We start from the raw sequence: 17,737 nt of genomic DNA, 5'->3' as shown, positions 1-17,737 counted from the left end.
ATTTCCATATATTATATTTTATTATTCAGATTTGTAGACCAACATCCGCTCCCTAACCACACCTTCACAGTTTCAGCTCTGCAATAAACGCTCGTACATAATGTGCACTGATGAGGTCATTATCACAGTCTACTCCCTGCCACGGTTAATAATGCTCGTATTCAAAAGCGTAGGCCATTGTGTTTGTGAAGGAGAAATACAGCATGAGCTCAAAATAATGATATCTCTGTGCTGTAAATGTGTTTATACAACAAACTGTATTTATAACACACGCGATCAAACAGGTGACCAAGAGTAAAAAGCTAATTACATTTCCCTAATCAGAGATAGGAGAGTTTGAAAGCATGTACAAATAGACTAGCATATTTCCAGTTACATTGGAGTGCATCTTAGAAAGAGAGGACCACCACGAACACAACGGACCTCTAAAGTCTGCATCACTGCTTTACAATACCTTGCAGATCTGCGACGCGTAGTGCAGCAGTTTGCTGAAGTCGAAGCGGTCCTTGTGTTTGATGAGGTAATCTCTCAGGCTGCCGTAGGGGAGGTACTCCATGATCAGTCGGAGGTTCTTCCGTCCTGCACAAACAGAGTGCGATACTTATAAGAGAATGTATGGCGTGGGAGCAGTGGATCGAAGGCCTATGAGGAAATCTAGATGTATTCATTTAATGGGCTCGGTCACTACACCCTAGGCAGCAACAATTGTACAAGAATGAAAATATATAACAATCTGCCGGGGAAGTGAAACACACTTCCCAGATCGCTGCAAAGAATCAAGATTCATCAGCTTCATTTAAATATGCCAACAAGGAAAATATATACTTTCATGCTTCTGTACGGAAAAAAAATAATAAATGAAAATAAAAGAACAAGTAACATTGTGGAAGGAAATATCAAAGACTTAATTTTGGGGGCTAAACTGATAAAGTATATCATTTAAATTGATAAATGTTTGAATGTCTTTTTCATAAGAAAACATTATTATGTTTGAATATCCTTTTTGTTAACAGCAAATGTCCTCTTATCCCGTTATCCATCTTGGAAACACTCATGATAAATAATAAGAATAAGGCAGACTAAATTGAACGTTTATTTTGATTACTGTCATATTTTGATTTTAAACACAAACAAGTCAATAGATTTTAAACAATGACAGGGAAAGGATGCACAATCCCATCTCCTAATTCATTTGTTGCGCGGCAGACAGCACGTACCTGCACTGTAGCAGACTCCTTTGTATTTCACGATGTTCTCATGCTGGAGGGATTTGAGGATCTCGATTTCCCGCTCAAAGTCCCTGAGGTGCTCCGCCGTGCTGTGCTGCAGCTTCTTCACGGCCACCACCTCCCCCGTGCTGTCCTGCAGGGGGTCGTACCGGCACATCTCCACGCTGCCAAAGTTTCCCTGCAGGGCAGATTTGAGAGGTTTAGAAACGGTTCAAGCAGACATGAAATGATATGTAGCAAAGTCTTATCAACTGGGATGCTATCAGCGAGGTGACCTTATCTCAAGAAGAGACTAGTATGGCAGTAAAAACGAAACGCCATCTTCAAAAAATGTTTTAATATGAATAACTGCTGAGCAACTTCATGCTGACATGATAGCGGAAACTGATGAGTGGGTTGAGTTTTGGTTACTGTATATAATCAATGTATCTGCATTTCCACGTAGAAACACCCACACAGACTGACTTGAACTACATTGTTTTAAAAGAAGTGTGACGCTTTGACACATTTCTCTCAAGGGGAATATTTCCTAATATAGACAAATATTTAGATGTAAAGTCACTAAAGAACCTCGCAAAACGATCTCACATATTGTTATAACCATGCACACATCCGGACATTATTCGAATACTAAAAGGAGATAAAGATAAAGGACGGTCATACAAAAAGAAAATGACTAATACACATATACTGTGTGAGCGTTCCTCACTTTGCCCAGCTGCTTGAGAAAGATGAGGTGTCTCTCCTCAAACTGGGCGGGCTCGTGGCTCTCTGAGGCCCACGGGAAGCCGCAGCCTCGAGTCCTGTTGGGCACCATGTCGCTCTCCACCAGCAGCTCGTAGTCTGGAAGAGAAAAGGGGTTGAATAAAACTCCTCTAGATCAAACCAGAGATGAAGAGTGTTCTTAAAGCACATCCCCATGATTTACCCGGAGTGAAGAGGCTGTTGAGATCTCTGATAATGGCTTTGAAGGAGGGTCGGTGCGAGGGCTCATAGTCCATACAGCTGTTGATCAGATTGGCCAGCTCCGTCCATTTAGGAGCCGGCAGCTGGTGCCTGTCCTCATAGAACAAGTTCTTCTGCAGAGCAAACATTTTACATTTTCAATCTGGAAATGATAAAGCTACAGCAGACATGTATTACAATAATCTATTTGTTTAGAAACCCTGAGTCTCTCTTACTTTAAAACTAATTGCGTGAGATAAAAGAATAGTTGGATATTATAAATATGGTTATTTGTATAATTGCCAAAAGTCAGATAAGATGACAACTCTCTAACGTCTCTATACGGAATTAAAAAGTTATTGTAAATAGTCAAAATGGCTTAACTGCATCTCTAACATCATAGTGTACCAAAGGTCACTGGGACTATTTTTTCCACCGGAACATTCTTGTGATACGGATTTTTTACAGTCAGTTTAAACTCTAAAGGAATCCTCTGTGTTTGTGACCTTGGAGCAGTCCAGGGTGCTGAGAGGTTTGTCTCCTCCACTGCAGATCTCCCAGAGGGTGGTCCCGAAGCCCCACTTGTCTGTGGCTGAACTCAGGTTTTGGGGGTTTTTAATGCACTCCGGGGCCACCCATGGGATACGCTCCACCAGAACTGATAGGGAGACAGAGAAGCACAAAGAGAAGGAAATACGTGAATTGAAGGTAGGGGAGAAAGCAAAAGTCTGTTGGCTCACATTATCCTCACATGACCTGTGCCTCCTCACAGGTGTGAGGTGCAAGTGCTCTCACATCAGGGCAGTTCATGACTCCGTATGTCTCACCTTCTTTGGGCAGCACGGTGATGCTGATGCCCGGGTCACTGAGTTTGATGAAGGGCAGGCTGCCCGTCATCAGGTCCTCCTCTCGGATCAAAAGAACATTCTTGGCGCAAACATTTCCATGGATGAGGTTCTTATCCTCCTGTGTGCACATGACGGGGACAACATCAATTACCTAGCTCAACTAGTTGTATTTCCATAGGAGTTGAAGGTAGTCCTCTTATTATGTCTTACCAGGTAGTGCATGGCCCAGGAGAGCTGCTTGGCCACCTCTAGCTTCCAGGTGATGTTAACACAGCTTTTATTCTTCTTCAGGTAGGTGTCCAGTGAACCAAATTTACCGTACTCCTGCACCATCATGTCTGACAGGGAGATGAGAGAGAAAGCATTTTATTAATTGTATTCTTTGAAAAAAAACATCCATGTAACTAGTTTGATAGATAGAGAGAATAGGAGGGATGAAACCCTCTGTAATGGTCACACATGCCGAGCACACAGCACACACAGTGACATGTGGCCTCTGCATTTAACCCATCCTACTTCCAGGAGTCTAGTACGGAGCAGTGGGCAGCTGTTGCAAAGCGCCCGGGGAGGTTTGAGGTTTAAACATTTAAAATGTATTGGATCAATGCTGGTCAACAAAGACCGTTTCGTACTGTGACATTGTTTTTTCACACAGCTACATTGTGAAATGAGTTGTATTGTTTGTCGAGTCAGGTGTGGACGATTCATTTACTCTGACAACACATTTCAAATAAATCTTACTGTAGCTGATTTAGTTTGTTTTCTTTAAAAAAAAACGATGTGCACACCTTTAATTTCTCCATCCATATTCTGCCATCTGGTGCTTTTCGGATTTTACTATCCCAGCAGAGAGGTTAATTGTTTTACTATTACACTTTAAGTGCACCATATGCCAGGTTTTAATAGAGAGTTGAACACGCTAACACACACAGGAAAACATTTATTTGTATCAGTGACACATCTATTTTCCAAGTCATTTATTATAACCTTCCTTTCTTTGTTCCAGAATGCTCCAGAAAGGTTTCCTGACACAATACTCTGATGCGTGGAGCCAGTATTAGGTGGAGTTAAGATCCATATTGCAGTGGCTCAGTGGTGGTGTTGATCCCAAGGCCTAATCCGATCAGAGCACAGCTGAGAGCAGGTCAGAAACTTTGTCTCCTCACGGTTTGATTATCTCAGTTCCAAACATAGGCCTCCTTGCCTTTCTTAGTTTCCTTTGTCTAAACATCTCTCTTATTAAACAGCATTCTTATTATATGCCACAGTTAAAGGAAAACCACTTTGATTCCTTTCCGTCTGTTTGTGTGTGTTCTATGGACTTACTCTCATTGCCACAAACACACACGCCAAAGTTGAGGATTAAGTGCTTGTGGGAGAGCTGGCTCATCATACTGGCTGCTTCAAAGAAGGACTGTGGGGGAGAAACGAGAGAAGAGATTCAATATTAACGCTTGTCTCTTTGAACTCCTCAGAGCTTCAGATCCACTCAGTCACTCAGCTAACCTCGGAATAGTTGCGGTGAGACTTGTCCAGGATCTTGATAACGACGTCTATCTTGTGAATCTCCCCGTAGTCTCCCGTCTCCTTCCTCACACCACAGAAAATCTTGGTGAAAGTTCCTTGGCCCAGACTCTCATTCTAAAACACAGAGATGTATCATTTTACTTTGGAGATGGGATGCATTTCCACCATGTCTCTCTCCCCATGATTACTGGAACCCTCTGAGCAGTAAACCAAAGACCTTTCTGATATACGATGTTATATTTACAATTTAATGACAAAATAAATGATACAAGCTTCTTCACATGGAGCCAAGTGGACCGTATCTGAACCCATGGCTTTGACTGCTTCAGATTCAACTACATAGATTTGCGGTAAGCATCTCACAAGCACATGCTAAGCACATGTTCAAAACAGGAAGATACAAAAAAAACACCTGTTGATTCTAGTGAGGGATGAGTGGTAAGACAATCTTGCGATACAGATAAGGCTCTGCTTGAACAACTTCTGTGGTTTTCCTGTGACAGACCTGCCTCATGTCATGTGCTCAAATAGCAGGCGAGAAGAGACGGAAAGCGACATGTCATCGAGGCGAGAGTCACATGCACACACGCAATGCAATCACACGTGTCCACAGGGATTGCTGGTAAAGCTGGTGACAGTTGGCGGATCAATGAGGAAGTGTTTTTGTTAATTGACGCGACCTTACCGACCCCACAGGAGTCCATTTCCCATTCTAGACGCTCACTCATATTGACAACTTTATTATATTATTAACAAAGACACCGGCCACCCAATTACAGATCCACTTTTTTAATCTTCTTAGCGAAAGAAACTGTACACAAAGACCTTTTTGATACTGTTGTACGCTTCTACAATGAAGCTAAATATGTTCACACTAAGACTGCAGGGAGAGTTATGAACGAGTGTTGAGGGGGAAAGCGTTAAAAGGGTTATCTTACGATGACGAGGTCCTCTTTTCGGATCTTGTGGAAGACCATCTGGCTGATGTTGTGTTTGTGGAGCGAGGGAGACAGAGGAACATCTGCCCCGTGATTATTCCTGCACACCACCAGGTTGGACTTCTCTAAGGAAAGGTACATCACAACAAATTCAGACGTTGACACTAAATCAGATTATGACTACAGGGGGATTCCATTTTTCAGTTTGTGATATGTAATAGAAATAGCAATGGTTTAGCTAATAATTGTTCATTTGACATCTGATGTAAACAGTAACTTGAACATGGAGACAGCTGGGATTGAAGTCGTTTCGTAAGGAAAACGTAATAAATAGTAACAAGATAACAGTGTCAAAGACGGCCGTGAGGGACTGTATTAAGCTCTAACACAATTGATGTAGGACGTTGGAATGGGAGCTTCTTGTGCCTTTAATCACTTTAACAAGGTATTTGCACAAGGTCATGTTCAATACTAGCTCCATCTATAATTATATCATGACTTGATTAACGGCTTTAAACAAACTCACACATAGGTTTGCAATTGAATCAGGCAAAAATCCATTTCATCCATACAGTATATCATCTAAATACAACTGAGTGGAAAGGTCTTAACTGTTACGGAGGACACTCTAATGGCATTGAACCTGCATTTAACAGTACATGTCTTCATTTAACTGGGTTGATAAATGTACATGTATTTATACTGTATTCTTATTCGTGTCTGTCTGTGAGTGAACCCTCACCTTTGAGGCTGGGCGAGCAGCACCTGCTCAGCTGGAACGTGTATCCATCGGTGCGCAGCGCCTCCTTCTGGTAGCAGTGCAGCAGCTCTTTGAGCGAGCCGAAGCTCCTCTTGGCTCCGCTCAGGTTGTACTCTCCTGTCTCCATCTTCACAATCTGACAGTGCTTATAGTCCACCAACGTTTCATACTGAAAATAAAAAACATGAATGATTACATTTTAGCATTTGAGACATTGGTACTCAAAAACTGTAACATTGAAGGACACCTAATTGATTTATCTAAGTGTGTCTGATTTGTCATTCGATTTGGATGAGGATTAGATTAGCAAGAAAAACATGTTTAAATGATCATGACTATTGATTCCAGACCGACTTTGAATTTAAAAATCGGTTATTTCAATGTATTCAAAACCATCGTCAGTGCTACCAAATTTGAAGTCAAATTCTCAACTTTATTCAATGTGTTTCCAAATAGGAGGTCAAAGATGCTGCATCGGATGCATGAGGTTTATAAGAGAAGAGATCCAGCATGCCTTAGTCACAGTATGGGATTGCATATAAACTGAATTGTCCATTTGATGTGGAAATCAGACCTCTTGCTCCCTCCAGTGGTAGAAGATATGGGCAACATTTACAAGTCATGATGGGCACTTTTATGAATACTGGGTTTTAGTTAAACGTTTAACAAACAGTTCACATTCAGTCGCTCAATTCAATGAAGTGATGACACTGTGATAAATGAGTCTTCGACCACGTTCTTACTTAACAGTTATTATAACAAAACACGTATTAAAGTTGAATGGCCCTGGTTGTGGTCAAACATTGTATCATTCATCAGAAGAGATCCTCTTGCAGTCTGCTGTGACGCATGGGCTGAAGAAGCAGTTAGTTATACATTAAAATGCAGTGTGTTGAAAGAGCCTGAGTACCATATGAGAAATATTGTCAAACTGATATTCTGTACAAACTGTGAAGTCCACCGAGACGAATGTAACATGTGTGATATTGGGCTATATAAATAAACATTGATTGATTGATTGAGAAATGCAGTGACCCTTAGTTTACAGCTTACCCCCACCACGAATGACATGAAGTATTTGTCGTAGTCCTTGGGGCTGCAGCGGAGGAGGTACAGGCCTTGGTGGTTACCAGAGCGACGCAGCTTACCGATGGTAAACTCCATCCTGTGATAAGAGAGACAAAATGAGCTTGTGTGATTGCTGCTGTGGTTGTGGGTGCATGGGTGACAAGCTATATCTGTGCATGTGTGTGGTACTCACGACACAGGGCCGTTGCAGTAGCTCTGAATGCACTCCAGAAGTCTTGGTGGAGCCACCTCTTTACACAGATAATGATGGGCGTCTGCAACCAGCCTGTAATACCCATCCACTAATGACACGAAGGACAGAGCCTCTGGGAGCGAGCGGAACTCCAGTTCCTTGATGGCCAGACAGAGAAAGAGAGTACAGAGAGGGGATGCAGAAGACAAACATACATCACTTATTACCTATTTTAAATCATGTTCACTTCAATAGGTTACGCTCAATTTATAAACTGGGGGCCAAATAGGGTGCCATGTGGCCCGCCAATCATTTTCTAATTTAGAATGAAAATAAAACTGATACACATTCATTGTTCGTACTTGTAATCATCAGCTTCATTGAAGAGACTCAAGGTCCATCACTCAAATAGTGATGTTAATAAGGTGCCATAAAAGCTTCTAAATAGCTAATCATGTTATGATTATCTGTCGTATAGGCCTATTGTAAATCCTTGTGCCAAGCTTATTTAGTTAATCAGTTCATATACAAAATAAATACTTTATGGGGATTTCTAAATTGGCGTAAGTAAGTATCTCCAAAATAGGTTTTTAAATCCATGTATTTATGCATTTTAGTATAGCTAATTATTTGAAATAGTAAACAATTGTGAGATGTTCATCTTTATATCCTGTAACTAACTTTGACAGCAACTGTGTTGCCATTTTAACCCGTTGCTGAGTAGAGCTATAATGTCCCCACTTTGGTTCACAGGCAGGAGTGAATATTAAACTACAGTGAAGACTTAAGAGTGCACTCTACCAGGATGTGATTGTCCTGTCTGGTGAGAGTCACTATGCGACTCTCCACGGAGCCTTCTTTATTGGACTGTTTGATGCCGATGTCGATCACCTCTGAGAAGTCACAGTATGTCTGCAGCTCCTGGCGACACAAGAGGAATACAAAGTAGTGGTTAACATTTGTTTTAAATGAAGACAGAAGTGTGCGAACACATGCACTTTCGTTGTTATTGTAACCAACTCCTGGAGCTCCTTCTATTGGTCAAATAAACAGCATCGCACTGTGGTGCACAAATGCATTACCACGGCAACCCCTCTCCTCACCTCTTGTGCCTCGTCCTCCTCTTTCCCTTTCCCTTTCGAACACTGGATGCCTGTGTCGGCCATGACAACGATGGTAACCTCCCGTGCGGAGAGGTCTGTGACTTGGAAGCGCTCTGAGTACAGGCAGGGCAGCAGCCCCTCCAGGTTCATCAGGTATTTCAGCTTGAGGTTACACACGGTGGCCTTGCAGTCAGTGAACTGCTGGATGAACTTCTTAAAGCGATAGCGGATCCTTTTCCGAGTCAAGATGTTGTACTCCTGGATGCGGCCTTGCATGCATTTCGGTAGGAATGACTTGTAGCTGAAAGCAGGAGAGGGGATCAGACAGGGTGGATAAGGTGAAGATATACTAAAAGAGGAGGGAATGATGAACAAATAATACGAAAGTGAGCTAATGTATAACAAAACTGTATATTACTGATGAATAATATGTGAAAGAGTCTGACACAGTGCATACATATTATAAAGACTAGATATTGTAGACCCTTTTTTATCTCGTAGGAAAAAGACATGTCATTCAGCTGCAGGAAGACACATAATGAAACTATATTGATGCTCACTGTGTCAAACTGCTTTTGTTATTCATGACCTGCACCACATGCACACCAGCATAGCAGAGACACATGAGACAGAACAGCATTTAATGAGATCGACATTGTCTTGAATTTTGGTTTTCTGAGCACAAGTTAAATGTTTTATTGTTTACTAGTCCATTCTAGCAGCATCCTGATTCTTCCAGGTGGCTTAAAAATTAACATTACTTTTTTTTTTCTTTTCCAGAGACCATTTTACTAACCCCTGCTTTAGATTGAATAGTGTATGAAAGCAGAACAAGTCACAATAACTACTTAGTGAGTGAGTTTATCCGACCTGGTATCATTGTAGATGTCCACGGGTGACTGTCCACTCTCCTTGGCGCGCCTCATCATGTCCAGCACCGCCATGCCCAGACACTCCTCCTGGGCCTCGTGGTTCACCGGAATAGGAACCAAGCCATTCAGGAAGTCACTCCGCCACTGGAGGAGGAAAATGACAGCGTTTGTATGCCTCATGTTGACGTCTTTGTGACATATTTGAATAGATTCCTTTCAGGTGTGCCTAAGATATTGTGGTATTGCAACCCTAAAACGAAATGCCTTCCTCCGAGGCATATACACGTCTTTATGGCACATACAACTGAATGTTACAATAAGAAAGTGTATTTTAAAAAGGGGAAATCCTTTAAGTCAATATTTAATCAACAAAGGCATATGTCAACAGAGATAAAAACAACACTCATCCATGCTGCACGTCAAGTTCACACACGCATGTGGGAAAGGGTAAACACACAGTAAAGAGAAGCCTGAATTACCGTTACCCAAATGTGCTTCTTAAACACTCTAACTAACACACTTCCTGTTTTCTGAACTGACACAATGACTGTCATGACACACGGACAGGCAGTCAGAGAGAGAGAGGGAAGCAAGCCTTTTTTATACTCCCAACTTGTCTGCATTATTTAATAAAAAAGGAAGGGGAAAGCAAATTCATTGTTGTTGTTTTTTTTAATTCACAAATACAAATGTGAAGTGCCAACAAACAAAGTACCTTAAACAAAAGAAAATAGCAGTCTTAATAATGATATGAGGTGCAAGCCATGAAGACTAACCTGAAGAAATTGGTATGCCATGACACAATCATCCATCACAGGGCTCTCCATCCCCTTGGACACGCCATAGCGGTGGGCATACAATGAATTGCTGCCGTTATACCAGCCAGGGAAATAGTATCTGGAGAGAAAATGTGGCCAGAAGGATCCGGTTTCAAAATAAATCTGAGCATATGTAAAGTCTGAAAAGCATTCATAAAATTACTAAAATACATGCTACAAATATTTACCTGATTCTAAAGTGCAGGCTCTCACTGGCTGGGTGGTCTAGTTTAAAGATGTGGTTAGGAGGGAACCATCTCTTTTCACTTTCCCTCATTAGGGCAAACAAGCTGCAGTAGACTGGAGCAATTCCTGGCAAGAGGGAAAAAACAAATGATCTGCTTACTACAGTATAACATAGTGACTGAAAGTTGTACTCTATAACCGCAGTGGAGAGCATCGTACTGTACACTCGTTTTATATCCAAGTTTGAAATAAAGAACACGTTTTTAGAACTTTAGCAACACATTGAAGTGATGAGCAACAACAACTGGCCATTATTAACTAACAGTCAAGCAGTAGCAATGTAGACAAGAAGCAATTGTAACACTGACATCCATAGTTACCATAAACTACTGTAGCCTATATAAACCGAGGTGGAAGAAGTATATTGTACTTACACTGAACAAAAATATAAACGCAACACTTTTGTTTTTGCTCCCATTTTTTATGAGATGAACTCAAAGATCTAAAACATTTTCTATATACACAAAATAACCATTTCTCTCAAATATTGTTCAAAAATCTGAAAAAAAGTATCTGGTGTGAGGGGTAGGGGTAGGGTTAGGGTTAGGGTAATGTGGTGAATCGAGTGGCCCCTTGAGATGCCACACCTGTGAGGTGGGATGGATTATCTCGGCAAAGGAGAAGTGCTCACTATCACAGATTTTTTCAGATTTTTGAACAATATTTGAGAGAAATGGTTATTTTGTGTTTATAAAAAATGTTTTAGATCTTTGAGTTCATCTCATGAAAAATGGGAGCAAAAACAAAGGGTTGCGTTTATATTTTTGTTCAGTGTAAGTAAAAGCGTAAGTATCGGAGAGTAGGAATACTGGCCTATTTTGAATTTGTTTAATATATATATATATATAATGTGTTTTTATTATAATTATTGATTCATTATTTATGTTTATCATAGCTGGTATAGGTGGAAACTTGTTTTCCCTTGTGTTCACTGCTGGGTAGTTTGTGAATTTACTCCAGGTGTAACTAAACTCTTATTTAAGTGCTGATTATGTTTTATACTATTAATCAACTTCTGAAAAGTAACTTAAGGTGTTAAATACATGTAGTGGAGTAAAAGTACACAATTTACCTCTGAATTGTTGTGGGGTGTAGAAGTACAAAGTAGCAGAACACGTCCCTTTGTAAAGTGGTACTTTACTACAGTACTTGTGTCAATATACTTAGTTATTTTACACCACTGTATACAAAGTGTTAACAAAGATTGTTCTAAATTATAGAAATAGTTAAGCCCTATCTGAATACTGATTTCTTAAGTCGTGGTAATGGCATGTTTATCACGTTTCCTGCCATTTTATAGTTTGATCATCTCGCCTGAAGCCTGAATGCCCTCACGTTGAATTTCATCTGGCAGTAAGGTGTTTTGTCAGCGGGGCTAAGTGGGTCACAGGCAGACAGAAACATTGTATCATACAGCAGGAAGCCCTCACAAGAGTGAAGCAATGAGTTCAAGGAAATAAGCTCAACCACAACAGGGGAAGTAAAGTTAAATGAAGGTTGATTTTTAAGCAAATCTTAAAGAAGAGTGTTATTTTGTTGACATTATTCATTCATAAAGTAAGAAACAACATGCAGATTGAATTCACTATATTCACACCGTGAGAGGTCAGAGTCATTGCATATGTTATACTGCTTATCAACATACTTCATACCATTTTATTCAGATATTCAGTGGTTGCAGATAGAGGGAACGTAGACATAAAGTGTGAAACAGAGACAAACAATAAGACAAAGGAAGTTGGAAAGAAGGAAGAAAAGCAAGGGCATGTAGAAGATAAAGAGAAGACGGAGAGACGTGTTTTCTTATCGGCTACATGGAGCCAGAGTGTGTCAGAGAGATAGAGCTGAGGCGGAGAGGAAAACAACACACAACAGACGACAACTTCCTGCTTTGTGTTTGCTAGAAAGAGAAAGCCAGTAGTTCTGCCTCACAACACTGGGTGGGCTCTGATAGCAGAATCCCCTGCCCCTATTTCTTTAAAGAAAATAACTGGATGCATTTGAAACTTTGAAGAAGCCACGGAAAATGCTCCTAAACTTTGTTCTAGTAGTTCCTTGGATTATTTATTTTCCTGGACACAGGAGTAGAAAGTAGGATAGTTATATCCTCACTGGCTGTTTGGCTCAAAAACTATCTTCCCAGAGAACTGACCTCATTTAGTTATCAATAGATATAGTTCAACAGACACATAAAAGACAACAACAGCATAACATGTCCTTATAAGGCCAACAGTGGCAACGCTTCTTGCCATAAACTGTTCAACTATCTCAGAAAAACAACGTTCTTCTTTAAGGTTTAAGGTTAAAGGCTTAGTTATACAAATAAAATAAAAAGCCTCCCTTTTACATCATTGCGTGGGAAATTGCTGTCGGCGTGTGATTGCATGACTGACTGTTTTAGCCTGTCATAGTAGATACTAGCTTGTCGAGCGTCACATTGCTATTTTATTAATTCAAATGTAAACAAATAATAATTCCATGAAATATACAAACAAATGCATCGCTGCCAGAAGCAACATTTCCCAAGCTGTTGCATTAATAATATGTGTATTTATAATTCAATTCAACTTTAGAGTCATGTTTAACAGAACAAAACATCCTGAGAGTGCTAGGAACTTGCTGTCCATTTGCAATGTTTGTGAATAATTACATTTAAATAAATAAAAGTGTGATATTTGAGACTTTTTAATACATTAATGTTATTAAGCCTGACCGATTTGACGCAACAGTGGTTACACAAGGAGTTGAGAAAACAAAAACAAAAGCAGAACCTCTCCGGGTTGCACCAACGACCAACAAGTTGGCAATAAAGACAAGAAGGTCGTCTAAAAGTGAACTGTTTAAGGTTTTGATAACAGCACTCACAGCGGGTGCTAGTGGAGCCTCGCAGATGGGGGTGCTGCAGCCCCCTCAGCATCCCCCCCTTCCCGCGTCCATTCGCGATGTCTCGCAGATCCCACGCAGCAAGCAGGAAATGAACCCAGCTCACACTGTCCGCTCCTCGCAGCAGCGAGCCGCGCAACGTCCCGCCAACACGGCACCCAGACCCCACGCAGCATTCTCATCAGTTTGTCCTTACTGGTGTCATTTTCTGACATACAACGCCATGGTAACACATAATCACTGATGTTCCGCTGTAACGGTGGTGAGCTCATCAGAACAGAGTGGGCGAGCTGACCAATCAGAGCACACTGGGCTCACAGGGAGGGGGGAGCAGGAGCTGCGAAGTCTATAGGGGCTTGGATTGGCAACTGGAAGGTCACCAGTTCAAGTCCCGGCAAGACCAAGTGCTACCGAGGTGTCCCTGAGCAAGGCACCGTTCCCTACACTGCTCCCCGGGCGCCGTTAAAAAATGGCAGCACACTGCTCCTAACACAGGATGGGTCAAATGCAGAGAAACAATTTCCCCACGGGGATTAATAAAGTATCAAAATCCAACAAGCCGTGTAGGACAGAGAGTACACATACTATACAGAGATGCTGTTTGAGAAACCAATGTGAGTTTGGAAAATTGCACAATATAAATCTATTCTAGCAGACCTCAACAATGGAATTATGATCAGTAGAAATTGCCGTGACATGGGACCTTTAACAAATAAAGTTACCATGCATAAACTGTATTCTATATATTCTGTGGGCTGACATTACGTCTGAAATCCTTTTGTGACTCACCACATGCTTTCGCCGCCCTGATGCACAGTTCCTCTGCTACGTACTCTCCAGGTGGGAACGTGAGAGCGCTTTCCGATCCCTTTCCTGAACCGCCCCCTCCTCCATCTTCCCCCAGGTAGTAAAGGTTCACAGTGAGGCAGGTGGCATCCGTGTCCGGCTTGGGGTCGAGGCCAGCGGCTGGCTCGAGTTCAGGGAGGTGGCCATTGAGATGTGCTGTGGGACCAGAGATGGGTGGATCCATGTCTGTCAGCAGGATACAGGCCTTGTGGTGAGAACAACAACCATCCACCTGTCAGGGGACAAAGGGATGAGACGGAGAGAAAGCACAGGTAGGTTAAGTCATGTCCGACATCCTAGTTTAGGGGTAAGCATGCCAATATTAAACAAAGTACATCCGAGGCTGTTGGGAATATCTTTGGTTTTGCAGGTGTGTTGTTGGGTATAAACAGAAGTATTGGAAAAATAAGAATTTGAACGCTAGATCAAAAGTGAGAGGAACACGTTTATTAGCCACGGAGCTGATGAGAGCTAGCTTCCTCTATGACAAATAAAGAGTCTGAGAGAAAATGTATTATTTAATTCAGAGGGGCTAAAAAACGTTTGATAGCAGAATCATTTATAAGTAGCTGATATATCTTTACGTCAAACCGGCTACTGTCACTTTGTGCCACTCAGAAAGAGATTATAATGACTAATGTAAATACGTCAGCCACACTAACATTACTCATTTGTAATATCAAAGTCACTCAAAAAGGTAAGGTTCAAAATGTCATTATCAAATCACGGGATGGAATTATGTTTCTTGATCACATTATCTTCATCTATCACTTTGGAATATTGGTCTTCTTGTTACTGAATTAAAGGTTTCTAAAACATAATTACTTATGTTGAGTGGAATGAACAAAAAATGCTAAAATGTGGTGGATATTTTGACATATAGTTCATATACCGTCGCAAACAAGCTCTCAAATGCAACCCTAAGGCAAAGGCATTTATTCCTGGTCTGTTCACTTTATTTTGAACTTAACTTTTAAATGAGATTTTCGAGACCACAGCCATTTTGAACAGTGGCTGATTCAGATGTGTGAGAGGCTATTATGTCCCTCTATTCAGCCATACATGAATACAATATCAACCACTTACTCACTTCCCATGCAGAAATCCCTGGACCACTCTCAGCAGTTCTAACCTCTTATGCATTTTCACTGTATGTAAAAATGTACTTAATCATTTTTGCACATGGAAAAACGTGTGATTCGTTCTCTATTTGCAAATGCATATGTATGTTCTCCAAGAAACAGCACAGAAGCTGGGGCTAAATCAAATGGAAAAAGTAAGTGGAGAATTATGCAAGGTATTGTTTTAGTTCCAAAGCTATCAGCAGGTGAGGAGGCCAGACAAATATTTATGCCAAGCATTTTTTAATTCAGGAAAACACAGCTCTCAGTTTCTTCAGTGTGTTTCCACACCCTAAACGTTTATCGTGTGGCAGACAGGCAGAGAATTCTTTCCAGTCCCTTGCTGCGTCTTATCTCTGCCTCTGTGCTTGTTGAGGTCAGAGCTATCAGCACAGACACATGTTGCCCCTAATGGCCACTCTGCATGCTGGCCGCTGCGGCCACGACTTAGATTGGCCTTTGGACATTTCATCGTAACAAATCATCTGCTGGGATCTTAAAGTTTGGATGAAAACAATGGCCTACTTAAGCAGTTTGAAACTAATGTTGAAGCCACAGGTTATTTTGCACCATGGTTCATGGTCAAAGCATGATGAAGCATGATGAAGCATGATGAAGCATGATGTCTGAGCCCAACAAACAACTAAAACCTGATAATGCTTATGTCGCCAAGTCATTTTGAATGTGCAACTCTCCCTAAGCACCGATAAGAGGAATTGATCATCACAGAGACATGCGATTTCAAAGAAAATAGACAACTAGGAAGCAATTCTCAAAGGGAACCAATTATTGGTTTCCAACCAAAGGCCAAGCCATTGTGCTGTGTGGTCCTTGTTCAACACAACATGTCAAATGTTTCCAGATGTACAAACGAAATCCACAGAGACACAGCTATAACTGGTGCCAAAAGTTCTTTAAATTACTAGAAAGCTTGAATACTCTTCTTCTCTCATGTGAAGCACTCAATCATGCCAGCAGCTTAGCTCAGGAACCAGCCCACACTATATAGGAAATGGGGAAAACCCTGAAATACACTTACCATGATGGAGGTGTTACAGAAGTCTTAGCAGTTTTTGTGAAATGTGTATACGCAAAACCGCCAATATGCAGAAAACGGGAGTACTTTCCCGACGATGGCTTCTGTCTTTCCTAGAAGCAGTATTGAGCACCTACTGTTGCCATGCAGAACTTGTTTGACTGTGGCACTAGTCCAACGTTAAATGCCCAAACTGTTTTTGGGGACTATGGATGGCAGGTGGAGTTTTTTTGCTTTGTGACACCACCAGTCATAGCCTGGAAAGGTTTTTGTGTTTACTAACTGTGAAAATCTAGTTGCACAAACCTGTGTGTCAACTCAAGTCATACTTTGTCATGTCTTGACTAGTTACCACGTGCCCTGAGTCTAAAAAGGGACTGGAGAGAAAATGGCACACCTACAGTACTACAGGATAATAACTAGGCAATCCACTGGTGCTTATCAAATGGATGGGAATACACCATTGAAGTGTTGCGATTAGTTAAACACTAAATTCACTAATCACGTTTCACTGGGATCCCAAATAAATCAAAAATCATGGACAAAATAATCTATATTTATTTATTTTCCAGACCAATAGCTTATATTTATATATAGAAATATTTTGAGGGTTTTATTGTATATAACTCAAAGTTTGAAACCAATGATCAGATGGATACTTTTTAATATGCATCCAGCAAAGATGGGTGTGCAGGATGCAACACATCAGAACCGAGTTTACAAACAACTTCCTCTCAAATGTGCATATTGTTTGCAGATTTCTCATCTGACAGTGAAGCTGGGAAGCATGTGTTTATACCTCATAAAATATATGAACACGTTCCTTACAGAGGCGACAGAATGTCCATTTCCATGGAGGACCGTCATCTGTCATCAGCAGCACTCTTGACAGTGTTAGCCATCAGGACAATTGTACATTGATAATATAAGAAGATTATGTGCTTTTTATAGGCCTTTTAACCAAAGAAACATTACATTTAGAGCTGAGATTAGACATTTCCACATCTAGTGTTTAGACATATTGTTGAACAAATAAATGGTTTTAGATTTTAGATGGAGAAACGTCCCTCTGTCAGCTGTAATTATTTTAAATAGCAAAACTATTCAAAGTGAACAGGAGTATAAGTACCTTGGCAGTGTTCTTAAAATCGAACATATATGGATTGCTTACACTAATGCTATGTTTGAAAAGGCTTAACCACAACTTTAAGTTTTGGACTACGCTGATATTGTTTTATAAAACATTTATTTCTGTCTAAATGAGGCAACTTTAACAACTACTTTTTAATGTCATGTTAGACTAT

The 17,737-nt window shown here is 40.9% G+C and overlaps 1 protein-coding gene across 2 annotated transcripts in view; it reads right to left on the bottom strand.

The window, feature by feature from the left end:
* Positions 1-17,737, bottom strand: part of LOC117455858 (tyrosine-protein kinase JAK2-like) — a 29,711-nt gene that overhangs the window by 3,043 nt on the left and 8,931 nt on the right. For both annotated transcript variants that reach the window (XM_071204983.1, XM_034095470.2), the window contains exons 3-21: positions 14,220-14,508; positions 10,490-10,613; positions 10,260-10,380; positions 9,482-9,627; positions 8,612-8,912; positions 8,310-8,429; positions 7,509-7,666; positions 7,301-7,412; positions 6,230-6,416; positions 5,488-5,612; positions 4,529-4,663; positions 4,349-4,436; positions 3,233-3,360; positions 3,002-3,140; positions 2,681-2,832; positions 2,158-2,308; positions 1,939-2,072; positions 1,218-1,407; positions 455-579 (exon numbers count right to left, since the gene is read on the bottom strand). In XM_071204983.1, coding sequence (XP_071061084.1) covers positions 455-579; positions 1,218-1,407; positions 1,939-2,072; positions 2,158-2,308; positions 2,681-2,832; positions 3,002-3,140; positions 3,233-3,360; positions 4,349-4,436; positions 4,529-4,663; positions 5,488-5,612; positions 6,230-6,416; positions 7,301-7,412; positions 7,509-7,666; positions 8,310-8,429; positions 8,612-8,912; positions 9,482-9,627; positions 10,260-10,380; positions 10,490-10,613; positions 14,220-14,460 — 2,877 coding nt within the window. In that variant the 5' untranslated portion in view covers positions 14,461-14,508. The remainder of the gene's footprint in view (positions 1-454; positions 580-1,217; positions 1,408-1,938; positions 2,073-2,157; positions 2,309-2,680; positions 2,833-3,001; positions 3,141-3,232; positions 3,361-4,348; positions 4,437-4,528; positions 4,664-5,487; positions 5,613-6,229; positions 6,417-7,300; positions 7,413-7,508; positions 7,667-8,309; positions 8,430-8,611; positions 8,913-9,481; positions 9,628-10,259; positions 10,381-10,489; positions 10,614-14,219; positions 14,509-17,737) is intronic.

The sequence above is a fragment of the Pseudochaenichthys georgianus genome, chromosome 12, assembly GCF_902827115.2.
Source record: "Pseudochaenichthys georgianus chromosome 12, fPseGeo1.2, whole genome shotgun sequence".
In the NCBI taxonomy this organism is placed as follows: domain Eukaryota; kingdom Metazoa; phylum Chordata; class Actinopteri; order Perciformes; family Channichthyidae; genus Pseudochaenichthys; species Pseudochaenichthys georgianus.
The sequence above is the reverse complement of the archived record's forward strand: the minus strand, read 5'-3'. Positions and strand labels throughout refer to the sequence as shown.